The 27,075-nt window shown below is 45.4% G+C and overlaps 2 protein-coding genes across 3 annotated transcripts in view; one reads left to right on the top strand and one right to left on the bottom strand.

Annotated features, from left to right (window-relative positions):
* STUB1 (STIP1 homology and U-box containing protein 1) overlaps positions 1-16,448 on the top strand; it is a 45,245-nt gene extending 28,797 nt beyond the window's left edge. For both annotated transcript variants that reach the window (XM_089664319.1, XM_089664318.1), the window contains exons 4-8: positions 8,481-8,646; positions 10,299-10,389; positions 11,302-11,358; positions 13,013-13,129; positions 15,079-16,448. In XM_089664319.1, the coding sequence (XP_089520445.1) occupies positions 8,481-8,646; positions 10,299-10,389; positions 11,302-11,358; positions 13,013-13,129; positions 15,079-15,204 (557 nt within the window). In that variant the 3' untranslated portion in view covers positions 15,205-16,448. The remainder of the gene's footprint in view (positions 1-8,480; positions 8,647-10,298; positions 10,390-11,301; positions 11,359-13,012; positions 13,130-15,078) is intronic.
* Positions 16,449-26,272: 9,824 nt separating this feature from the next.
* The window catches only part of JMJD8 (jumonji domain containing 8), a 35,571-nt gene continuing 34,768 nt past the window's right edge, over positions 26,273-27,075 (bottom strand). Inside the window, exon 10 of the mRNA XM_089664316.1 lies at positions 26,273-26,748. Within this exon, the coding sequence (XP_089520442.1) occupies positions 26,668-26,748 (81 nt within the window). The 3' untranslated portion in view covers positions 26,273-26,667. The remainder of the gene's footprint in view (positions 26,749-27,075) is intronic.

Below are 27,075 nucleotides of genomic sequence, written 5' to 3'. Positions count from 1 at the left end.
TCCCTCATCGTCGGTGGATCTTGGGCCTTCCAAAACCTAGGAATTAAACCCTTTGCTGCACCAATCAGATGATATAATAAACTTATATTGTTTTACCGACAACTCTGTTCTGTAGAAAAGACATCCCCATGGATCCTTCTGGATAGATGTCCCCCATATCTCCTGTATATAATAAATTATCTCCTGCCAATATAACTGACTATTTGGGCATTCCCACCATATATGAGCCATTGTCCCTATTGCCCCCCATCCTGTCCAACATAAAGGTGATACTTCTTCTCTCTGTTTATGTGCCACACTCGGTGTACAATACCATCTAGACAAACATTTATAATTCATCCCAACTATATTTGTGTTTGTCACCCCGTGTATTAACTTAAACATTTTCCTCTTCTGGTGATTATTCATATTTATAGAAAACACGTTTTTTAATCTGCGTTTTCCAGCAGTCAGTTTCCATCGTTCAGAAGTTTCCCGTGTACATGGGGCCTAAATGTGCTTTTGAAGCATACAGCCCCCCATATGTCTCCCCTTCCATATCTGCAAAGCTCTTATAAATGGGAATGCCGCCCAGTACAGCAGAAATGCCAGCTTTCAGTTTGTACAAGCACAGCCAGGCGGAGGACTAAGCCTGGACTGGGGTCTGCCATTTCATACTATAGTTTTGCAGAGAAGCAAAAGGGCCCGGGGCAGCATGGAGTTTTACTTCCCAAAGGTACGCTTGTCTGTTAAATCTCTCGCTACAAGAGCCGTTTTTGCATTTTTTGCACACGTTTTAAAAAAAATAATTTTAGGTCTGAAGATTACACAAAATCCCCAAACATTATATATTTTCAGAAAGAAGACACCCTAGGCCACGGGTGTCAAACTGGCCGCCCTCCAGCTGTTGCCCAACTACAAGTCCCATGAGGTATTGCAAGATTGACAGTTGCGAGCATGACTCCCAAAGGCAGAGGCATGATGGGACTTGTAGTTTTGCAACAGCTGGAGGGCCGCAAGTTTGATACCCCTTCCCTAGGGGATAAAATAGCAGTAGTTCCAATTTTGTATGTCACGTGATATTTCCCGCAAAGATCAAGAAACACAAAATTTCAGTAGAAAGCACTAAAGTTATTTTAGGGCAAACAAACACAATACATGACACAAATTTCTGATAAACTACAAAAGACGAGTAAATAGATACCCAACATGTCATGTGTGTGCCCGTGAAATGGCGACAGACTTCTGTACCGTATATTTTCTATAGACGATGCTTCAAAAGCCCCTACAGGCCATCAGTTCAGTGTTATGGAGTCCTGGTGCTAGAATTATTGTTCTCACTCCAGCGTGCGCCGTGATTATTTAAGATACATGTTGCAATCGTTTTCACATGTAGGTTCCTCTGATGCATGTGTATATGTGGGGGTAGGGTCTCAAAAATTTTGGAGGGAGGATGTTTTTAAGGTGAAATGTTCTCCTTAATGTAACATGCAGGATCTAAAAGGCCTTGGATGTCTCCTCTGGGCTCCACTGACTGTCTTGCAATGCAGATCGCTTTGACCGCAAGTGACAGCGGGGACCTGGATGTGACGTTATCGCTTTCCCGGTCACAGCAAGAAGGAGAGCAGAAATGTTCCATTCTTCTCCCTCCCCTCCACCCATGTCGGCCATGGGCCTGCAGATGGGCAAGCAGAGCCCAGAGCACACGATGGGGGTGTGCGCGGGAGGGGGAGTTGCTACCGGGGGTGTGTGGAAACAATTGGGTGGCAGCGCAGCCGCCGACTGCTTCCACCTGACAGGCAGGAGTTTCTTGTCAGTTTTACGTGACGTACGGACCTGGCAGCAAAAGGGTCAAATGCTCATAAATGACTTAGATATCCTGTCATCAGATCTCAGATTTTGATTAATACCAGATATAGTGAATGCAGGGTCCGGGGAGAGCGGATATAGTGAATGCAGGGTCCGAGGAGAGCAGATATAGTGAATGCAGGGTCCGGGGAGAGCAGATATAGTGAATGCAGGGTCCGGGGAGAGCAGATATAGTGAATGCAGGGTCCGGGGAGAGCAGATATAGTGAATGCAGGGTCCGGGGAGACCAGATATAGTGAATGCTGGGTCCGGGGAGAGCGGATATAGTGACTGCAGGGACCGGGGAGAGCGGATATAGTGAATGCAGGGTCCGGGGAGATCAGATATAGTGAATGCAGGGTCTGGGGAGAGCAGATATAGTGAATGCACGGTTCCGGGGAGAGCAGATATAGTGAATGCAGGGTCCGGGGAGAGCAGATATAGTGAATGCAGGGTCCGGGGAGAGCAGATACAGTGAATGCAGGGTCCGGGGAGACCAGATATAGTGAATGCTGGGTCCGGGGAGACCAAATATAGTGAATGCAGGGTCCGGGGAGACCAGATATAGTGAATGCAGGGTCCGGGGAGACCAAATATAGTGAATGCAGGGTCTGGGGAGAGCAGATATAGTGAATGCAGGGTCCGAGGAGACCAGATATAGTGAATGCGGGGTCCGGGGACACCAGATATAGTGAATGCGGGTCCGGGGACACCAGATATAGTGAATGCAGGGTCCAGGGAGACCAGATATAGTGAATGCTGGGTCCGGGGAGACCAAATATAGTGAATGCGGGGTCCGGGGAGAGCGGGTATAGCGAGTGCGGGGTCCGGGGAGACCGGGTATAGCGAATGCGGGGTCCGGGGAGAGCGGGTATAGAGAATGCGGGGTCCGGGGAGAGCGGGTATAGGGAATGCGGGGTCCGGGGAGAGCGGATATAGCGAATGCGGGGTCCGGGGAGACCGGGTATAACGAATGCGGGGTCCGGGGAGAGCGGGTATAGTGAGTGCGGGGTCCGGGGAGAGCGGATATAGCGAATGCGGGGTCCGGGGAGACCGGATATAGCGAATGCGGGGTCCGCGGAGACCGGATATAGCGAATGCGGGGTCCGGGGAGACCAGATATAGAGAATGCAGGGCCCGGGGAGACCAGATATAGTGAATGCAGGGTCCGGGGAGAGCGGATATAGTGAATGCAGGGTCCGGGGAGACCGGATATAGTGAATGCGGGGTCCGGGGAGACCGGATATAGTGACTGCAGGGACCGGGGAGAGCGGATATAGTGAATGCAGGGTCCGGGGAGATCAGATATAGTGAATGCAGGGTCTGGGGAGAGCAGATATAGTGAATGCAGGGTCCGGGGAGAGCAGATATAGTGAATGCAGGGTCCGGGGAGAGCAGATATAGTGAATGCAGGGTCCGGGGAGAGCAGATACAGTGAATGCAGGGTCCGGGGAGACCAGATATAGTGAATGCTGGGTCCGGGGAGACCAAATATAGTGAATGCAGGGTCCGGGGAGACCAGATATAGTGAATGCAGGGTCCGGGGAGACCAAATATAGTGAATGCAGGGTCTGGGGAGAGCAGATATAGTGAATGCAGGGTCCGAGGAGACCAGATATAGTGAATGCGGGGTCCGGGGACACCAGATATAGTGAATGCGGGTCCGGGGACACCAGATATAGTGAATGCAGGGTCCAGGGAGACCAGATATAGTGAATGCTGGGTCCGGGGAGACCAAATATAGTGAATGCGGGGTCCGGGGAGAGCGGGTATAGCGAGTGCGGGGTCCGGGGAGACCGGGTATAGCGAATGCGGGGTCCGGGGAGAGCGGGTATAGAGAATGCGGGGTCCGGGGAGAGCGGGTATAGGGAATGCGGGGTCCGGGGAGAGCGGATATAGCGAATGCGGGGTCCGGGGAGACCGGGTATAACGAATGCGGGGTCCGGGGAGAGCGGGTATAGTGAGTGCGGGGTCCGGGGAGAGCGGATATAGCGAATGCGGGGTCCGGGGAGACCGGATATAGCGAATGCGGGGTCCGCGGAGACCGGATATAGCGAATGCGGGGTCCGGGGAGACCAGATATAGAGAATGCAGGGCCCGGGGAGACCAGATATAGTGAATGCAGGGTCCGGGGAGAGCGGATATAGTGAATGCAGGGTCCGGGGAGACCGGATATAGTGAATGCGGGGTCCGGGGAGACCGGATATAGTGAATGCGGGGTCCGGGGAGAGCGGATATAGAGAATGCGGGGTCTGGGGAGACCAGATATAGTGAATGCAGGGTCCGGGGAGACCAGATATAGTGGATGCAGGGTCCGGGGAGACCAGATATAGTGAATGCAGGGTCCGGGGTTTAGTAACACTTTAAGTTAGGTCACGAGAAGGGGGCATGAAGGATGCATTTTATTTTAGAATGCTTTTATCCTTTCAGGAATAGTGAGGAAAGCTGTGAGTATTTCTTATGTTCTGCTGCTGCCAAGAACATAATTCGAGTCACGGTGAGGGGGTCTTTTGTTAATATTCCTGTTTATTTAGCTGTCATACCTTAGGGCCTGCTGACATTCGTTTGCACACAATGTTTTACTGCAGGGAAATGCATGGATAGGTCAGGCAGAATTGTCTTGGCTGATGGATTAGATCTCTGCAGCACTTCTATAAAGAACCTTCCCAGTAATCAGCTTTTTATTCCTTTTAAAGAGCACCTCTTTAGGCACCATTCACACTAGGGGTTTTTCTAATTGTGGGCAGAATCGCCACGAATCTGCCCGCAATTTGAAAACGCGCTGTCAAAGTGTGAAAACGCACAATCGCATGTTCAAGTGCCATTCATTTCAGTGGCACCTGAAAACGCTTGGCAAACGCGCCTCGATCGCACAAACAAAACCAAAGGATGCGCAGAACCCCTTAAAATTCCGGGACCTTTTTTGAGTGTTGCGCATCCTGCGATTTTGTTTGCGTGATCGCGGCTTGTTTGACGCACGGAACAATGTGGCAAAAACGCCCTGTGTTTTCAAGTGCCATAGAGATAAATGGCACCTGAACTCACGTTTTCACACTTTTACAGCACGTTTTCAAATTGCGGGCAGAATTGCGGCGTTTCCGCATGCGATTTGAAAAACCCTGGTGTGACTGGTGCCTGAAGGGGCATTGCTGCTTTAAGGGGAATAAAACTTAAGACATTGGCCATGCAAAGGAACGTGTTCAGCTTTTCTGCGTTTTCATCATTCAGCCTGATAAGGCCACACACGCTGAGACTCGGCCGTATGGCCTGTGTCTGCTCAGCAGTTCTCGTAGGTTTAGTAATCTGTGATAAGTCCTGATGATGGCTGCAGTTGGAGGAATGTTCCAGGAATCCTGTGTAGCAGCACAGCGTCTGTCTGGCAAGCTGTTTATATTTTGTTACCAACAACAGGCTGACGGTGTCACTGGAATCACTTGTTCCATGTCTCTGATGAATCATTTATACCTGCCTGATAGCCAGATCCCGGCGGAATGCTTGCCGCTTAACTCTTTCTATCCGCAGTTCCAGCTCTGATTGAGGTTTAGCATTTGTATGAAGCATTCTGCTGGACTTTGTGACGGAAAGGAATAATGAAACCTTTGGAATAGGCGCTTAGAATCTGCTGCTGTCATAGTGCATTCATCTGGATGGCTGGAAGGACCATTGCCTATAGTTCGGTTTCTGTGCTTCAGAAAAGAACTTCAGATTAAAGCTGAATTCCAGACGGATATAAAAGGCGCACACATTAATGCAGCTTGGTAATCATGAATACAACATTACATGTAAATATTAAAAGCAATCGGTATAACCTGAATTCGACTTGTTATCAGCAGTACCTGTACAGCCTATACCAGTGGTATCCAAACTGCGGCCTGGGGGCTGGATGTGGCCCTTTGCTTTTATCCGGCCCTTGGGACACTATTCCATCCTCTGACACCAACAATTGGGCATATGTCCTCCCACTGATACCAGTGAAGGGCACAATTCCTCAGTGACACCAACCAATGAGGCACAGTTACTCCCAGTGACACCTATGCTGGAGCAGTATTCCTCTCACTAACACCAACAATTGGGCATATGTCCTCCTACTGCCACCAATGAAGGGGCTAAATTCCTCCTGATGACACCGATAGGGCATTATTCCTACTACTGACGCCAATGATGGGGCATTGTTCACTCCCACTGGCCTCAGTCTAACCACATACTCACCCACCCATTCACCCCCACTCACCCACCCATTCACCCCCACACCCACCCACCCATTCACCCCCACTCACCCACCCACCCATTCACCCCCACTCACCCACTCATTCACACTCACCCACCCATTCACACTCAGCCACACACCCCCCCACGCACCCCCCACACCCCCACTCTGCAAATCGCGTTTATAAGCGTTTGCATTTTTTTTTTAACTCTTCCAGTTCCCAATGCTGTCCAGAGCCTTTTTTCATCATGAAAAATGCATGCAAAGCGTTTTCAAGGTACTCAAAGGGACAAAACACTGAACACAGGATGTTCCTACCAAGGTTATCACACATTGTAATTACCAATTCACACCTCAGACCTCTCCCACCCTTGGAAACAAAAGATATGTTAATGACCATTCACACCTCAAATTCCTCATGAAGAACCCCTGCCAGGTTGCCTTAATGACTCCCCCCACCAGACACCCACCAGAGGCCATAGAATATCAGCATTGCTGCCAACTGGCTGCGTGTGCCGATCAAACAAAAATTTACAAGCAAATGTAGTCATTCAGTCAGTCATTAGGTCAGCTCCTCTGTAATGGGAACAGCCGTAGATGGATGGAAGTTCATTTGATCTCTGTTGAACCGGCTGGATTTTGATCCATCTATGACCAGCTTTAGTTTTCATACCACAACAGATCGGCACTGCTCCAAGCCTGCAGTATCCGTCTCCCATCTTAGCACTCTGTGTTCAGATGGTGGAAGAGGTAGAGTGCATCTTGGTCCTAGATATACTATGGTATGCAGGTACTGCCGCACACTGTGTCCAACTGCATTGTATGGTAAACGAAAGACCAGCTTCATCTCAGATCAGTCCCGCCTTTCAGACATGTTTCACTCACATTAGGTCTAATTGTCTCAACGAGTTGCCCAATGTGGGGGAAACCTGTCAAAGGGGGTGTGACTGCTGGGCGGGGATCTGAGCTGAAGTCTTTCATTTCCTTTACAGTGGCGTGGAATACAGTGTGCGGCGATACCTGCATGCCAGCTTAAGGTGGGAATACACGATTAGAAAATCGATCGATCGTTCATCCGACGACCTACAGGCGTTCATTCGTTGGTCGAAATCGTGGCCCACAATAACCAATCTTAAAAAAATCGTTTGTTGGGCAATATGTAGTGTTGACGTCTTCCGTACAAGTGGAAGTGATGCGGTGTGCGTGTGACCTTGTGGCCACGCCCTTCCACCCAGAACGAGGGTTCAACGCCCTTCCGGCCAGAATGAGCGATATACACAACAATGACCAGCAATGAGTAGAATATCGTTTATTACATGACCTATATACATAAATAGTGATACATAAAATATAATCTGCAGATTTCTGGTCTCATCATCTCATTGGGCCGATCTACTTTTAACATTTGGATTTTTCGTTCGTGTTTACGAAGATTCCTTGGACATAAACATCCGGGTCATCTTCTGTTTCCGCTCATGCGTGATAGCGCTTTATAGATTTTTTTTCGTACGACCGTCATACCACCGCATAGAAAATCGATCGTTCGTATGCAAAACGACAATATTTTTCACTGTTGTTCAACTGGATTTTTCGTTCACAATATCGTTATCGGTTAAAACATCCTGCTCATCAATGAAGAGAAAATCATTCGATCAGTGGTTGCGCAAAATGTTTCGGTCGATTTTCTTATCGTGTGTACGGGGCATTAGTCCTGAATATGCAAATTCATTGTACTGGCTTACCTGTCAGCCTCTACAATTTATAAGTCTTGGCATGTGTCTGGGGAAAGGAAAGAAGGGTCTTTTTAATTGTCTGCATTCCCAGCATGCCCCGGTACCATATTTTAATAGGTGTAGCTGACCATTTACTCTTTAAATGTATAGCACCTTTTAGTGGCAAACTACAGCCTATGGTTGCAAGGGTGTCAAGGGATACTAGGTATTGCTGGCAGTAGTGACATGAAAAAGAAGGCCAAACGGAGGCCACGCCCATTATTTCCATGTTTTATCTATTTCTACACTAGGTTTTGAGGGGGTTGAAGGAAAGAAAATCGCTTGATTCCCTCATCAACACAGTCAGCGTTGATGGGGGAATCCCTTCCATGGAGCTGTTGTATTCTGCTGGCAAGGAGCCTTCCCCACCCACAGTATACAATGATCCATATAACCGCCAGCATGTTGTGCACCAAAACAAATATCTGATGGACTGATTGCACTGAAGTCAATGGAACCAGCCAAGCTTCAATCCACCTATGACTGGCCTCAGACAGAAGACAAAACTGCCTGTGCGAGGACCTTAGATACTTAGAAAGGAGATTGGGCAGCTTCTGTAAAGGGATTTGCAGCCTCACTCTGAGACTGGTGATCGGGCAGCCCCTCTCACAGAGTTGTCTTTATAATTAGGCATTAAATGAACTAACAGTGAAAAATCTCCTTTACCTTTTAAGCTTACAACCTGGCCAAGGAGCAAAGGCTGAACTTTGGGGATGACATACCAAGCGCTCTAAGGATTGCCAAGAAGAAACGCTGGAACAGCATAGAGGAGCGGAGGATCAACCAGGAGAACGAGCTGCATGCCTATCTCACCAAACTCATCCTGGCTGAGAAGGAAAGGTGAGTGCCTGCCCACATGGAAGAAAAGTATGTTTGAAATATAGTTTAAAAATATTCTTCCCAAATATATTGACATATGTTTTAAATTCTACAATTTTGTCAATATATATATATATATATATATATATATATACTGTAAGTTGAAATGTGTTTTTATTACAAAATATATGAAAAATATGTTTAAAAATACATTTTCAAATATACTGTTGTCTTTAAAAATAAAAATCTTCATTTTTGGAATGCATTTGCAAATATATGTAAAAATATATGTTGAAATTACTTTTTTTTATATGTTAAAAAAAATCTGAAAAATATATATTTAAAAAATATATATTTTTAAAAATATTATTCATATATTTTGTAATATATAAAAAACGCATTTCATCATGCAGTGTGTGTGTGTGTATATATGTGTATATAATGCATGTGTGGCCAAAATTGTAGTATTTCAAATATATGGCAATATATTTGGGAAGAATATTTTTTAAATATATTTCAAATATATTTTTCTTCCATATAGGTTGCCTTATATAGGAATATAAAAATATTTTTCATATATTTTGTAATATATAAAAACGCACTTCAACATGCAGTGTGTGTGTGTATGTGTATATATATATATATGTATGTATGTATGTATGTGTGTGTATATATATATATATATATATGTATGTATGTGTGTGTGTATATATATATATATATATATATATATGTATATGTATATATTATTATTATTATTATTACTACGAGTTTATATAGCGCCAAAGGGTTTGCTCAGCGCTATATATATATATATATATATATATATATATATGTATATATATATGTATGTGTGTGTGTATGTACATATATATGTATGTGTGTGTGTGTGTGTGTGTGTGTGTATATATATATATATACATATATATAAAAATCATAACCTCCCATAACCGTGATCGGCTGCAACAGAGCGCAAGGTTTTGTACAATCTTCAGTTTAGTCACATTCTCCACAGCCTGTGCAGGCTCCCCCTCCGACTGTGTGATGAATGTCTCCACTTGCCAGTACCTGGTATTTTGCTGTGGAAAGTGAATGGAGGGCTAGATATAGCTTTTGCCTCCTGTAATGCAGACCGTTTTGTGAAAAGTACATTTGCTTTAAAGAACAACTGTAGCTGTGCTGCAGCAATACAGCTCTCCCCATAGGATCGAATGGGGCTGCGGTGCATACAGTGGGTATAGAAAAGAATCACCCCCTTTTAAAATAATCACATTTTGTTGCTTTGCAGCCTGAAATGAAGACAGACACTGTTTTTGTCTTATCGAGCTGTATTTATTCAGTGCAACTTACAACATCCGAGTGAAAGATATAACAGATATAACATGTCATGTGATTATTTTAAAGGAGGGGGAGGGGTGATTCTTTTATATACCCACTGAATGTGTAGGATGAAGAAGACCATTCAAGGAAGCTTTCTGATGTAAGGCTGAGCAGCTCTGAGACAGTGAAGATTGCTGTTACAGGAGGTAAATCTCTGGTCAGGTGGGCTGTGCTTGGGGGGATGGGGCCAGGCCTTATAGAAAAACCTATACAAAGGTACAATTGTCCTTTGTGCTTGGAGCTGCTGTTCAGCATATAGTGAGTTTCTTTAAGATAATGATTTTTATTTTTAGAGAACTTGAAGAAACAAAACGGAAACACGAGGAAGAGAACATGGAGGAGAACAGGAGCCGGGCTCAGCTGTCTTGTGTAGCCAACAAACATGTGAGTACATTATTGAACATTCAACAATAGTTGAAAAAAAGGACATGTTAACTTGAACAGAAAGCAAAGGACCGGAGTATAGAGTTGCATCCGGTGAAACTGAGTGGTCCTGTTCTTCAGCCGAAATGGGACTGGAGATAGAACAGGACCACCCTGTTTCACCGGTTGCAACTGTATACTCTGCTCCTTTGGTTTTTGTTCTAGATATATTTTTTAAGTTCCCTGTGTGAAGGGGAAGAGAGGGGAGAAGAGATCAGCACTGTCCATGGCTGCATCTCTTCTCCTCTCGCTTCCTCTTCGCACAGGGACTCAAACAGCAGCAGGATCCACTGGCTCTTGTTGCTGTCAATCAAGTGTGGTGAAGAGGAAGCGGGGGCGTGGGGCTAAGTTCCACTGTGTGTGTCTATGGAGCACGGCTCTGTAGACACACAGGTCGGGAGCAGTCATCTAGTGTTTGTCCCCATAGCAAACGACTTGCTGTTGGGGCACACAAAGAAGAGGAGGAGACAGGACTGCCGTCGGGGAATCTGGGAAAGTTAGTTAGTATGGCTGAAAAAAGACAAAAGTCCATCCAGTTCAACCATTAAAAAAAAAAAAAGTTGTGATGCTACACCCACAGGGGCCACTCTGTACAATACCACTGCACAGAGCATGTGAATATAGCATGTTTGTTATTTTAAATAAAAAAAAAAAAAAGGTGTTTGAAAGCATATCCTTGCTAAAATTTGTCATGGTGTGCCTGAAAATGACATGGTTGTCGTGTAAGAAATGTTCTGTGAATTACCTGGAGTTCCTTTTTAAGCTCCTCTCGGGCAGATACAGGTGCAACTGGTTTGATCCACTGTGTAATAAGTCAGCACCTCATTAAAAAAAGAATTAAAACAATTTCTGTTTCTTTTTTTTATTGCACAGGATAAGTATTTGGCAGAGATGGATGAGTTATTTTCTCAAGTAGATGAAAAACGCAAGGTGAGTGACCGCATATTAATACAGAACATAGTTCATTTCATTTTATTTAAATAACTGAAATGGCAGGTGAGCCTCCCCTATTCTCCTTCAACCCCTTGGCACCGGCGCCTCCCGGCCCTTTAAGGGTTTCAGAAGCCGGGAGGCGCGGCGGGGTTTTAGGGTCATGTGACCGCCGTGATTCGCCGTCACGGCGGTCACATGATCGGGAAAGGTCCCTATCGAAAGAGAAGATCGGGACCTTTCCGTGAGTACCGGACATGTGTGCTGGGAGCGCGCAGGGCGCATGCTCTCAGCACATATGTTTCTCTTAATTGCACACAAATGTGCATTTTGGGCGTCTAGGCCCAAATGCACATTTGTGTGCAGCCGGCGTGAAGAGGTTAAGCTGGCCATAGACAGATCAAAATTCAGCCGCTTCAGCAGAACCAGACGAATTTCTATCTAACTATTGGCAGGCTGGTTGTACTAAAGTCGATCTATCGAGTGACTTCAGTACAACCAGCCTGTCAGTTCTTTTTTTCATACGATTACTGCCACCAGCTATAACCCTGGGAAGTGTTTCTGTCCTGACTCGGGTTTAAGACAGCGATTATTTATTTTTTTTGTGAATCTATTTAAAAGATCCTTACCTGGAGATCCTGCTAGTAATAGCACTTTCACTTGTAGGCTGACAAGTCCAAACGACTTCCTCTTCCTAGCAATTAGCAGCAAAGCGCTCAGCCTGCCATGAGCACTCCATTTTGTCTGCTTGTCAGGTCTGTGCTTGCCTCCTGTAAACCTGATAGGCCGGCCAACAACCACCTGAAGGAGTGAAGCTATTGCTGGAGATGTACACAACAGTGCTCTACATGCAAGAACAAGGAGCTGTAATGCACAGGAAATAATAAGTTCTTCTCTTCAGCAAAGACTACTAAAACCAGACTCCAGCTAACAGTTGAATGTCTTTATTAATATATCTAAAGCTGGTACAACGAGGAAGATGAGACCACTTACATGTTTCATGCTAACCAACACCTAATTATAGAGTCATCGATTAAACGCTGATTAGAGTGAAACATGTAAGGGTTCTCTTTCTTGCTGTTGTACCTGCTTTATCAGCAACTAACAGGGGCGGACTGACCATTTGTAAACTTGGACAGTGCCCGAGGGCCCGGGGTCAGTAGGGGGCCCCATGAGATGCCCCTGGTACCTTTTTCATAGGCTTTTTTGAGTTTGGGCAAGGACACAGGGGCCCCATGATCCCCTATTGCCCGGGGGCCCCATGAGTTGTCAGTCCGCCCCTGGCGACTAATAATAAAGAAGTTCATCTTATAGCTAGAGTGCAGTCCTCCCTAACATTGGACACACATTCCCAGCAATGAGTTGGACGTGCAGCCGGCGTAGGTAAGGGTGGACCGACCTGCAGCTGTAACTTGTACTGCTTTAAAATACAAACTGGAGTTCTGCTTTCACACCAGAAATGTTTCTAGTTTGTAAATTCTCTTTGCTGCAAATCATAAAGACATCGAAAGATAAGAGCCACGCAGGGTGGTTGTACATGGATTAGCACTCTATGTATTCTTTGTATGAACCCTGAAGCTTTGTCTGTGTATTCAGCCAGGGATTGTGCTGCTGTGTCATTTACGAAATAACTTGTACTTGTGTCCTTGCACAGAAGCGGGACATCCCGGATTACCTGTGTGGGAAGATCAGCTTTGAGCTGATGAGAGAGCCTTGTATAACACCCAGCGGGATCACCTATGACAGAAAGGACATAGAGGAGCACTTGCAGGTAATATCCTTTGCAAATACGGTATTACATTACCAGGGAATGGATAGTGAAAACTGCAACATGTTTCCATATATAGAACCGAACATGGTCTGATTAAAAATCTGAATACTGTTAATAATTGAGGAGCTGCCAAGTCGGCAGCTTGCTCTCCATGTACAAAATATTACCCAATATTACCCAAAGTACCTTGAATTGCCCTAATTCTTCAATTGGTACATATAAACTCTCATATACTACATTTACTTAAAGAGGTTCTTCAGTCCCCCCACAAAAAAATTTAAGTCATCAGCTACTATACTGTAGCTGCCAACCTTTAATCAAAGGAGGCTTACCTTTCCAAGTATTCAGTGCTGTCCTCACCTGGTCCAGTTCTTCGCTGGTCTTCAGGTGCCTGGCAGGGCCATGCTAACTGTGTGAAGCTGGCTGTGACTCCATGCGGCTTCACGATCAGCTCCCCAGTGCACATGCGCAAACCACACTATGTCCTCTGAATTATCCTGCAGCCTCCTGTTACCTGTGACTTGTCCAAAGGGGCTACGGGTGGGGGGACCAAACTTCTGCTGGGGTCACCTAGGCAATCCTGGTGGAAGTGGGAGTGGGTACCTGTCAAAACCAACTAGTCCTCCTATCAAAACTTGCTCCCCTCCTCCTCCGCCAAAAAAAAAAAGTGTCAGGGGAGGGAAGAGACAGAAAAGTGGAACTTCCCTTTAAGGGTGAAGTTCCATATTAATGTTGTGAAAAACATTAAGCTGGCCATACATTATACAATTTTCTTCAAATTTACCTTCATCTACGTCGTACAAGGGCCTGCTTGATTGCATTCAATTGAAAGTGTTTAGGTTTGACCTCCTATTATATGGTTTTAGTAAATCAGAAGGAAAATTGTACAAGATTGTATAATGTATTGTGTAATTGTATAATGTGTAGCCAACCTTAGAGCAACAGGAAAGATTTGCACCAGAGTCTGTGTCACCAAACAATTTCAACAGCAATCTTCCCAGAAGTCTTATATGTGCATTTAACATATAAAAAGCTCTGAGCAGGGGTGTCCCTAGGGTTGGTGTCACCCGGTGCGGTAACACTTGGTGTCACCCCTCCGACGATCCCCACAGAATGGATCGGATCTGCGGATTGAGCATATTGGATCGGACTCCAATCCATTATGCTCCCCAATCCGCACATCCGATCCATCCTGCGGGGATCATCGGCTTGATTTACAACTTACCTTTTCATGGAGCGGGTCCGGTGTCACCCGGTGCAGCGCGCAACTCCCGCACCTGCCTCGTGACGCCACTGGTTCTGAGACATCTTGGATGTGCGGACAACAGTCCCAGCAGGCTCAGAGCTGTCACTGAAACATGTGCCTTCACTTCTCCCTCAGCAACTACATAAAAGGTATGGAGGTGAGGGGAGAGATGGAGGAGCTGTGCCAGCATAGACAATAAAATCCCTTTTAAACGAGGCAGACCCTGCTTGCGATCCTACTTGCTTAGCGGGGATCTGTCCACTGATCCCCCGATCCCTCGCTGAGTCGGCAGATGATCGGTTTGTGTCTGTTCCTCTTATGTAGAGCAAACATTGACACAACCCCTCTTTGCCTTATTGTTTACACCTGACTCCCCTCCAATTCGAACTGCGCTGATCGGATTGGACGCAAGTCCGTGTGCACCCGCCTCTCCATGTCGCAGAATGAAGGGTCCGATCAGGTCTGCTTGAAAAATATGTACGTGGACCCAAATAGAACACTCGTGTGAAAGGGGCTAATCATACACTCTCTGAAGAGGAAGGGCCTGTGATCTGCAAGGAGGGGGAAGGGATGTGCTTGGGAATTGACTCTTCCTGGAAAAGTAAACGTTTCTCCTCCACTTGGCTGCAGTCTATCATGTTTGGCAAACTTCAGTGATGAGGCTAATAGAAACCCGCCATATTTCTGCTTTTCTTTCCTGCAGAGAGTCGGACATTTTGACCCTGTGACTCGGAGCCCCCTGACCCAAGATCAGCTGATCCCAAACCTAGCCATGAAAGAGGTCATCGATGCCTTCATATCAGAGAACGGTTGGGTGGAAGACTACTGAAATGGCGGATGGTCCATCGGTCTGAGCCTGCAATGTTTTAGCTCCAGACTGCTCCCCCCCCCTCCCCCCACCGTGTTTCATAACGTGCCTGTTCTGCCTCATGCCTTACTCATCTCATCCGCGTGTCCAGTGTCACCTGCTACATCCATCCGCCAGAAAACCAGACAGGCCGAAAGTTTCCCCATCCAAGGATTGTCTGAGAGCTGCTGTTGTCATGCCCATCCATACTTCCGGTCGGTTTGCAGGTCCAGTCCCACTACAGCAGTATGTATATCATCCTTCCTGGTCTGCGAAGACGGAACAGTTTGCATTTCCTAGAGCTGAAACAGAAGCTTCGACCTTTTTAGAGAGCTCTGAAGACATCTGTAGCATAAACGTGCTAAAACCTACAGTGCTGCTTGAAGAGCATGGAGACTCCAAGTGTAGTCATATACATAGAAATAAAGCTGGTATGGAATTCACTGCATTGTGCTGGAAAAGTCCCCATAGGTATGATAGCGAAAAAAAAAAAATGATGGTCAACCCCCCTAGAAATGTACAAATATGGCTGACTCCATGCCCTTTTTGTTTTGTTGACTCACTTTCAGTGTTATGTGGCTTTGTCGTGTAGTTTTCCGTGTGGAGTAGGCGCCGACGCCGCTCAATTTACGATCCGGGGGACTCCACTGTAGAAAAATGCACAGAAACCCATTCTCACCAACCTCATATTAACCCTCAGTAACAGTTTAACCTTCTACCAGATTCGGCACTGACGTGGTGTAAAGGACAACCTCGCTTTGCAGAGATCAAAACGTTCTACTTCTGGTTTGTGTTTTGATTGGTTAACCCCTTGTTGTGACATCCAGCGTGGCGGACAAGTTGCATGATTTTACGCCAACATTTTTTTTTTCTTTTTTTCCCTTCTAATCATTTTCTAACAGACTGTCAGAATGTACATAACCCTCCTGGAGAATGGGCAGAGATGGCTGAGGACAAGCTACCATTACCAGCCATAATATCTACTATAATAACTACTAACCCTGTTAAGGCCCTACTGATAACCATGGTGAATAGAGTGGGCATCCCAAAGAATTGGAGATTATTTTTGTTGAACTTGTTTGCTTTCTTTGTGTATATAGCCAATGTAAATATGTTCTGGCGTCTCCTGTGCGTGTGGCCACTGACTCTTGTAGAAGACACTTCACGGTGTGGCACCTCTTCTGTGAATGCACAGTGCGTACATTAAAAAAAAAGTTAATGCCGTTGTCGGTTGTGGACTTTTTTTGGGTAATGACAAAGACTGGTTCACCTTGGAAAGCTGTTTTGTCTCAGACACTATATTGGTATTGGGCTGTTGGCCTTTCCACGCACATGACCTTTAATGTCCCCCCAGTCTTAGTCCGTAGGGTTCAATATTGAGTTGGCCCCGCCCTTTGCAGCTATAACAGCTTCAACTCTTCTGGGAAGGCCGTCCACAAGGTTTAGGAGGGTGTCTATGGGAAGGTTGGACCATTCTTCCAGAAGCACATTTGTCAGGTCAGGCACTGATGTCGGGGGAGGAGGCCTGGCTCGCAGTCTCCGCTCTAATTCATCCCAAAGGTGTTCTATGGGGTTGAGGTCAGGACTCTGCAGGCCAGTCAGGTTCCTCCACCCCAAACTGGCTCCTCCATGTCTTTATGGACCTTGCTTTGTGCACTGGTGTGCAGTTATGTTGGAACAGGAAGGGGCCATCCCCAAACTCTTCCCACAAAGTTGGGAGCATGAAATTGTCCAAAATGTCTTGGTATGCTGACGCCTTAAGAGTTCCCTTCACTGGAACTAGGGGGCCAAGCCCAACCCCTGAAAAACAACCCCACACCATAATCCTCCTCCACCAAACTTTACACTTGGCACAATGCAGTCAGGCAAGTACTGTTGTCCTGGCAACCACCAAACCCAGACACGTCCATCGGATTGCCAGACAGAGAAGCATAATTGGTCACTCCAGAGAACACGCCTCCACTACTCTAGAGTCCAGTGGCGGCATGCTTTACACCACGGCATCCAACGCTTTGCTTTGCCCTTGGTGATGTAAGGCTTGGATGCAGCTGCTCGGCCATGGAAACCCATTCCATGAAGCTCTCTACGCACTGTTGGGCTCATCTGAAGGCCACACCAAGTTTGGAGGTCTTTAGCTATTGACTCTGCAGACAGTTGACGACTTCTGTGCGCTTCAGCATGTGATGACCCCACTCTATCATGTGACGTGGCCTACCACTTGGTAGAAATGTCAGAGATGGAATAAAATGGTGTAGCACCGTGCCTTTTGGAACATAATTTGTTTGCAAAAAAATACACTTTATTGAATTTTAATGCACAAAAACACAACATAATACTGTTTATTTTGTGGTAAAAGATGATGTCACGATGAGTAAGTAGATACCTCACGTGTCATGCTTTATAATTGCACATGCTCATGTAATGGTGACAAACTGGTAATTAACCAAATCCTATAGCAATTTGATGGTCGGGCGGGACTTTCGTTGTTCTGGGTGGACGTCTTATGACATCCTCCCGGAACGAGCTTAATGCGTGGCCGTGCGATTGCAATCTGTCACTGGCTGTGTTCACCAGACACAACCGATGAATGATGTGTACCTGCCCACTGCCAGTACCATGTGATTGCTGTGACCAATCACAGCAGGTCACATGATTCTTGCCATTCATTGTTACAATTGTGTTGTTAGCTGTGATTGGTCACATGGTACAGACAGAGCCAATCACAGCCCATTTGTACCATATGATTAGCTGTGGCCAATCACAGCTGATCACAACAAACCGAACTAAATGAATCGATTTAATTCAGTATAATGCTTGCTTATAGCAGTGAAATTCACTGCTATAAGCAATCAAAGTGTAAAAATAAATAAATAGAAATCCTGATCACTTCCCCACAGTAGCACAATGTTACTATGGTAACATTATATTGTTCTGGTCACAGTGATTTAAAAAAAATAAAAGTAAACGGAATAGAAATTGAAAAATAAATTTAAAGTTTTCTTCTTTTTCGTACTGTCACCAGTCAGTGTCCCGTGATCACCGCCACACCAGTTATGTGATGACGCTGTATTGCACTGGTGACAGTATGTAAAAAAAAAAAAAACCAACGTGATTTGTTATAAATTTTTATAAAACGTATGAGAAAAAATTACTTAGAAAAAAAAAAAACTCGCCTTGCTGCTTACTAAATACTTCAGACTGTCTGCTTTCCAAAAAGGGGTCATTTGGGGGGTATTTGTACTGTTCTGACATTTTTGGGCCTCAAGAATTGATCAGCTGTCAGTACATCAGGATTGATCAATGTTCAGATATATCCCATAGTTTGTGGACTCTTTTTGCAGACTAAATAATAAACACTGATTTGGGTTATTTTCATCAAAAAAATGTAGAAGTATACATTTTGACCTAAATTTATGAAGAACAATTAATTATTTGCAAAATTTTATAACCGAAACCAAGAAAATTGCTTTTTTTTCTTTTCCTTCAAAATGTTCAGTAAAAAAAAAAAACCTAGTGGTGATTAAATACCACCAAAAGAAACTTTGTGTGAAAAAAATGATAAAAATGTAATTTGGGTACAGTGTTGCACGACCGTGCAATTGTCATTCAAAGTGAGACTGGGTAGGAAGGGGTGAAAGTGTCCATTATTGAAGTGGTTAAAAATATCCGTAGGTGATGCTTTAAAAGCCTTTCCAGGTTACCAGTTTAGAGTTACACAAAGTCTGGTGCTAATGGGATTATTGTTCTTGCTCTGACGGTTGTGGCGATCCCTCACGTGTGTGGTGCGATCGGCGTTTACCTATGTGTGCGGGACAGGTGCCTGTGTTTGCCTGTGCATGCAAGCACGGTGGGACAGAGGCACTTGAAAAATTTGTGAATTTAAATTTTTTTTTCCAACTTGTAACAACAAGATCAGTTTGATATCAGGCTTTTACAAGCCAGGAAGGGTTTGTTTACATTCTCGTAAGCCTGGAATCAATGAAATACTTGTTGCTTCCAGTTTCCTAGACCATAGAGATGATCAGGGACATTCTGGTGCTTGAACATCTCGATGGTCAGTTCCAACAGCTTCAGTCCCGTGCTCCCTGATGGGATGGGAGAGCCTGGAAAGTTCACAGAAGAGGGTGGGGGAGACACCCTCCTGCCACCAGTAAAAGCAATCCAGCAGCTAATTAGCTGATAAGATCATTTTTTTAAATAATTTTTTTTAAAAGTGCACTGCTGGCTGAAAAAGATACCAGGATGATGCCTATAGCAGGCAGCATCCTGGTATAGGAATATTAACCTCTTGGTGCCGGCCGCACACAAATGTGTGGCCTCCTGGCGTCTGGGCCTTAACACTGAGCGGCTGCACATTTGCGTGCAATTAAGAAAAACGTGCTGAGAGCGCGCGCCCTGCACCCATCCAGCACACATGTCCGATACTGATGGAAAGGTCCCAATCTCCTCTTTCGATCAGGACCTTTCCTGATCATATGACCACGAATCACGGTGGTCACATGACCCTAAAACCCTCCCCCGCCTCCTGGATTCTGAAACCCTTAAAGGGCTGGGAGGCGCCAGCACCAAGGGGTTAAATAAATAAAGCTGTGCTACCAATAAAAAACTGCATGACTTCATTACAAAACAATGTGAAGGAATAGCTGCTAGCACCAGCATATAAGATACACTATATTGCTGAAATAAATATAAAAAAATGTGCAGTGCTAAAAATATGTGGAAATAATAAAAAACACTATGCACAAAATTAATGAAAGTCCATAGAATGTGAAGAGCTGGTACCCAATATGTGAATCAATGAGAAAAATGATGATCCTCAATGAGAAAAAATGTGTAGCACTAAAAATATGTGGCAATAAAAAAAAAAACACGAAATTAATGAAAGTCCATAGAATGATTCACAAGTTGGGTGCCAGCTATTCACAATGAGAAAAATGATGATCCTCTTACCCAATGGTAAGTACCACCATGTGCAGAACCCCAATAAGTGGAAAGGCTTACCAGACGCCATTTGACCCTCAGAAGAGAAATCAACAAAAGCTTTGTGAGACTGAAACTACAGCCACCATTGGTCATCAACGGGTGAAAAACTTCAACTTCACCAATGAACGGAAAGTAGTAACAATGCTGGAAGTACTAGGGGGTTCTTCATTACCAGCGATCAATCGGGGCAATGGAAGAAAAGTCATGATGTGCTGCTGAGGAGGTGGGCATTAAAGCAAAGCTGTCCTTACACTGCCAGAGTCAGATATGGCCCATCATCCAGACTCCTCTTCTCCTTCCAGTATCTGGCCTCTGCTGTAGTCCAGGAACCCCCTAACCACCCCTCCACCTTGCCCGTCTACGCTACTATGCCTGTCATATAACCGCTACCGACTTTACTCCTCTATGTGACTTTTGCCTGCCACCCGGAAGAGAGGTTATTTGGGGGTATCGGAGTAAAGGGTCTAAATCAGCAATGGGCAAACTACGGCCCGGCGGACCTTTTAATCCGGCCCGTGGAGCGTGGCAAACATTGCCTGTCAGGATGTGTGTAGGCGGGGCAGCGTGAGGAACATGAGGGGAGCTAGGCTCCTCTCACAGTCCGCCCTGAAGACCGGAACGGCGCGGGAACACGGCGAGAGGAACGCGCGGAGCAAAGGTAAGTGAATTGACACAGGGGGGACTTGGCTTACTACTTGGGGGGGAATAGTACTATGAGGGATGAATTAATATGGGGGATGAATTACTATATGGGGGATGAATTAATATGGGGAATGAATTACTATGGGGGATGAATTACTATAGGGGGGATGAATTACTATATGGGGGATGAATTACTATGGGGGATGAATTACTATATGGGGGAATAATTACTATGCTTACTATGGGGGAATATTACTATACTTACTATGGATGACACATACACATCATTCATCTACTCTTGGTCCGGCCCCCGGGTCCAATATATGAACCCATTGCAGCCCTCAAGTCAAAAAGTTTACCCACCCCTGGTCTAAATACAAATGCATGCCATACTTTTCAGATATTTATTTGTAATGTTGAAAACCATTTCTCATTTTCCTTCCACTTCACAGTTATGTGCCACTTTGTGTTGGTCTATCACATCAAATCCCAATAAAATACATTGACATTTTTGGTTGTAACATGAAAGAATGTAGAAAATCTCAAGGGGTATGAATACTTTTTTAATTCCAGGCACTGTACCTGTATAAGGTGCGTGGGCACAGCCTCCTGTGATCTTTGCAAGGCCGAAATGTGAAGAGGTAACAATGTAGTTGGAAAATTGGAGATAACTGTCACCTTGTAACGAGGTGTTTACTGAATACTTTTTCAAGGCACTGTAGCTGGAGGTACGTTTATAAAAACAAAGTGTGACTTTGGTGGCGGGATCTCCTTACCTGTGATTTTAGTTTTTTTTAACTCATCCCGCTTATGGTGGAGGGTCGAAATCCGTGATTCTTTTGCACTCTAAAGAAACACTATCCAAAATAAAATATTGGGGCTGCCATTGATGGCTTCTCTAACTGAAATTAATGGTTGCCCATCTCATTCTCATCCAGGGGCTTCATTACTTACCAAAGCATGATGGAGGGTTGAAATCTGCCTCTTTTGCACTGTAAAGAAACACTATCCAAAATAAAATATCGGGGCTGCCATTGATGGCCTCTCCGGCTGAAATTAATGGTTGCCCATCTCATTCTCATCCAGGGGCTTCATGACTTACCAAAGTATGGAGGTATACTGTATGGCCATAAGGTTGTGGATGCCTGACCATAACAAGCTTCTTGGATGCACCATTCCAAAACCATGGCAATAAAGTAGAGTTCACCCCTAATTTAAATGTTACAACAGACTCCACCCTTGTGGGAAGGCTTTCCACAAGACTTTGGGGGGAGTCTGTGGACATTTGTGCGCATTTGTAAAGCATGTTTGGACCAATTCGTAGTCCAGTTCATCCCAAAGGTGTTCGGTAGGGTTGAGGTCAGAGCTCTGTGTAGGCCACTTGTGTTCCTCCACCCCAAATCACATCTTCATAGAGCCAGCTTGTGCACCTGAGCTCGTGGGGACCAGTTTTCGCTGTATATTGTATGTGTGTATGGTAGGAGACAAAGATCATTTGAAATACGATAATTTCCTAATCTCCGATTTCTTAAAACTGAAAAAGAACACCTGCACAGAGAGCTGCACTGACTACATGAACCGCCATATGTTTGTTACAAAATAAATGACAATTTGTGCTGAAACTATTGAAAGAAAATAATTGCCTTCAGAATTCTTGTTAAATGTTTCCGTTAAAACAGTATAAGCTCTGGTTGCTACTAGCAACTACTCCAGTTCTCTTCTAATTTTTTCTCTTCTAGTTACTGTTCGTTAGTCTTCTGTTTCCCAGCTCTAGAGCGTGCATAACATCAAATAATAGAACCCATTGGTTACAGTAAACCTTTCCTGTGATGTGTAAGCAAGCTGCCAGTGAAGATCTCCTTCTGATAATGCTAATTGCTTTGCTATTTTATTGTCCCACTATCATTGGTACTATTTTTAAAATCACTGGCCAGGAACAAGTATGCAGATCAGGAAGTCCTTATGTGCTGATTTATTTTAGTTCAATGGCTCAAACTATTGCTCTCTTCAGACATCAGCGATGTGCCAAGTTTTTTTTTGTTTTTGTTCAGGGAGTAAAAACCGGCATATTATTTCATAAACAGCACACACACTAAACATATTGAACCCCTTCCCAGCCAGTGTCATTAGTACAGTAACGGTGTAAATTATGAGCACTGATCACTGTATTGGTGTCAGTGGCAATTAGTGCTAGATTGCCCACTAAACTATAGCACTCCCTCTAGAAGTGCTAATCACCGCCATTACTAGTATAAACTAAATAAATACAAATTATTACTATTAAATAGTACAGATGACCAGAGACTGCGGACATAGCACAGGAGATGACCAGAGACTGCGGACATAGCACAGGAGATGACCAGAGACTGCGGACACAGTACAGGAGATGACCAGAGACTGCGGACACAGCACAGGAGATGACCAGAGACTGCGGACACAGTACAGGAGATGACCAGAGACTGCGGACATAGCACAGGAGATGACCAGAGACTGCGGACATAGCACAGGAGATGACCAGAGACTGCGGACATAGTACAGGAGATGGACCAGAGACTGCGGACACAGTACAGGAGATGACCAGAGACTGCGGACACAGTACAGGAGATGACCAGAGACTGCGGACACAGTACAGGAGATGACCAGAGACTGCGGACATAGTACAGGGGATGACCAGAGACTGCAGACACAGTACAGGAGATGACCAGAGACTGCGGACACAGCAGAAGGGATGACCAGAGACTGCGGACACAGTACAGGTTATGACCAGAGATTGCGGACACAGTACAGGAGATGACCAGAGACTGCGGACACAGCAGAAGGGATGACCAGAGACTGTGGACACAGTACAGGAGATGACCAGAGATTGCGGACACAGTACAGGAGATGACCAGAGACTGAGGACACAGTACAGGAGATGACCAGAGACTGCGGACACAGTACAGGAGATGACCAGAGACTGCGGACACAGTACAGGGGATGACCAGAGACTGCGGACACAGTACAGGAGATGACCAGAGACTGCGGACACAGTACAGGGGATGACCAGAGACTGCGGACACAGTACAGGAGATGACCAGAGACTGCGGACACAGTACAGGAGATGACCAGAGACTGCAGACACAGCAGAAGGGATGACCAGAGACTGCGGACACAGTACAGGAGATGACCAGAGATTGCGGACACAGTACAGGAGATGACCAGAGACTGAGGACACAGTACAGGAGATGACCAGAGACTGCGGACACAGTACAGGGGATGACCAGAGACTGCGGACACAGTACAGGAGATGACCAGAGACTGCGGACACAGTACAGGGGATGACCAGAGACTGCGGACACAGTACAGGGGATGACCAGAGACTGCGGACACAGTACAGGAGATGACCAGAGACTGCGGACACAGTACAGGGGATGACCAGAGACTGCGGACACAGTACAGGAGATGACCAGAGACTGCGGACACAGTACAGGAGATGACCAGAGACTGCAGACACAGCAGAAGGGATGACCAGAGACTGCGGACACAGTACAGGAGATGACCAGAGACTGCGGACACAGTACAGGAGATGACCAGAGACTGAGGACACAGTACAGGAGATGACCAGAGACTGCGGACACAGTACAGGGGATGACCAGAGACTGCGGACACAGTACAGGAGATGACCAGAGACTGCGGACACAGTACAGGGGATGACCAGAGACTGCGGACACAGTACAGGGGATGACCAGAGACTGCGGACACAGTACAGGAGATGACCAGAGACTGCGGACACAGTACAGGAGATGACCAGAGACTGCGGACACAGTACAGGAGATGACCAGAGACTGCAGACACAGCAGAAGGGATGACCAGAGACTGCGGACACAGTACAGGAGATGACCAGAGACTGAGGACACAGTACAGGAGATGACCAGAGACTGCGGACACAGTACAGGAGATGACCAGAGACTGCAGACACAGCAGAAGGGATGACCAGAGACTGCGGACACAGTACAGGAGATGACCAGAGACTGCGGACACAGTACAGGAGATGACCAGAGACTGAGGACACAGTACAGGAGATGACCAGAGACTGCGGACACAGTACAGGGGATGACCAGAGACTGCGGACACAGTACAGGGGATGACCAGAGACTGCGGACACAGTACAGGGGATGACCAGAGACTGCGGACACAGTACAGGGGATGACCAGAGACTGCGGACACAGTACAGGGGATGACCAGAGACTGCGGACACAGTACAGGGGATGACCAGAGACTGCGGACACAGTACAGGGGATGACCAGAGACTGCGGACACAGTACAGGGGATGACCAGAGACTGCGGACACAGTACAGGAGATGACCAGAGACTGCGGACACAGTACAGGAGATGACCAGAGACTGAGGACACAGTACAGGAGATGACCAGAGACTGCGGACACAGTACAGGGGATGACCAGAGACTGCGGACACAGTACAGGGGATGACCAGAGACTGCGGACACAGTACAGGGGATGACCAGAGACTGCGGACACAGTACAGGAGATGACCAGAGACTGCGGACACAGTACAGGAGATGACCAGAGACTGCGGACATAGTACAGGAGATGACCAGAGATTGCAAACAGCACAGGGGATAACCAGAGACTGCGGACACAGCACAGATGACCAGAGACGGCAGACACAGCACAGGAGATGACCAGAGACTGCGGACATAATACAGGAGATGACCAGAGACTGCGGACACAGTACAGGAAATGACCGGAGACTGCGGACACAGCACAGGAGATGACCGGAGACTGCGGACACAGCACAGGAGATGACCGGAGACTGCGGACCTACTACAGGAGATGATTTTTTTGGGGGAAAAAAGTGCGTCTTATGGAGCGAAAAATACGGTATATAAAATCTCATATAGACACTATAACTTTCACGCAAGCCAATCCATATACATTTATTGGGATTTTTTTTTTAATTTTACTAAAGATGTAGCAGAATACATTTTGGCCTAACTTTATGAAGAAATTTGGTTCTCTTTATCGTATTTGTTTTCTAGCAGAAAGTAGAAAATAATGTTTCTTTTGTGTCTTTTTTTTTGTTTATATTGCAAAAAGAAAAAAAAACAGTGGTGATCAAACACCACCAAAGGAAAGCTCTATTTGTGTGAAAAAACTGATAAATTTATTTGGACACAGTTTTGCACAACCACGCAATTACTAGTTAAATTAGCGCAGTGCCGAACAGCAAAAAAATGTCCTGGTCATGAAGAGGGTAAAATCTTCTGGAGCTCAAGCAGATAATCATCAACCCCTATTGGGTGGGGTCAGGCAATAAATGGGGCAGCAACTGACTTCAGACGACCTCTGATCCATCAAGCTAAAGTGCTAGTCTGAAAATAAAGTTCAATAGGGAGGAAAATGTAAAAACTTCCATAAAAAGCACAATTTTAATAAATTAAGATTTAATTACTAAATTCTTGTATGAGCCCAGATGATTCTTTTCATTATCAGTGTCAATCGTTATATTACCAAGAAACAAAACAATCATAAATAAATTTATTTTAATCATTTGCTGTCAGTTTGTGACTACCTGTTAAAAAAAGACCAAAAAAAATGTAGTATAAAATTATGTGCAAAATCTGAAGGAATGAAGTAGACATTTCCTATTCGGAAATTTGGTCCTTACTAGAGCTGGATAAAACCCAATGCAGCGTGAACTTCACAGAAGTGGATCCTGACTGCTTCGACCTTAGTGGTTGTCCATGGATCATTGTCAGTTTATGTTCCCTGAGGTTCTTTGGGGTTGATGTGAATAGACTGACAAAAGAAAATATTTCCCATTATCCGAGGAATGTGGAGATGAAGACGCTGGTGTCCAGGTTTAGGGTGGCATGCCACCAACGGTCAGGAAAGTACAAAACCTAAGAAGCAAAGACAGTGACATTAGTAGTAGCAAGCTGTACTACAGGCAGTTATAGACAACATAGACTGTCCATTAAAATAATCTCTCATTTCAATAATGTAGGGTTAGTTGATCCAAATTTGATATTGCTGTTCCTCTCCATGTGAGCCTACGACTGGTCTAGGGGTGAAGCTCCCACCTGTTAAAGGCTAGGTGGAGGAAGAGCCGGGAGTAGAAAATGATGGTATCTGAAAATAATTTTCCATTTATGTGGCCTCTAGCTATCATATGCTAAGAGGAGAAAGAGCCAAGAAATAGAAATGATGGTATCTGAAAGGAATTTTCA

This window comes from Staurois parvus, unplaced genomic scaffold, assembly GCF_062004578.1.
Source record: "Staurois parvus isolate SC_StPar_1 unplaced genomic scaffold, SC_StPar_1.0 ptg001882l, whole genome shotgun sequence".
In the NCBI taxonomy this organism is placed as follows: domain Eukaryota; kingdom Metazoa; phylum Chordata; class Amphibia; order Anura; family Ranidae; genus Staurois; species Staurois parvus.
The sequence above is the reverse complement of the archived record's forward strand: the minus strand, read 5'-3'. Positions and strand labels throughout refer to the sequence as shown.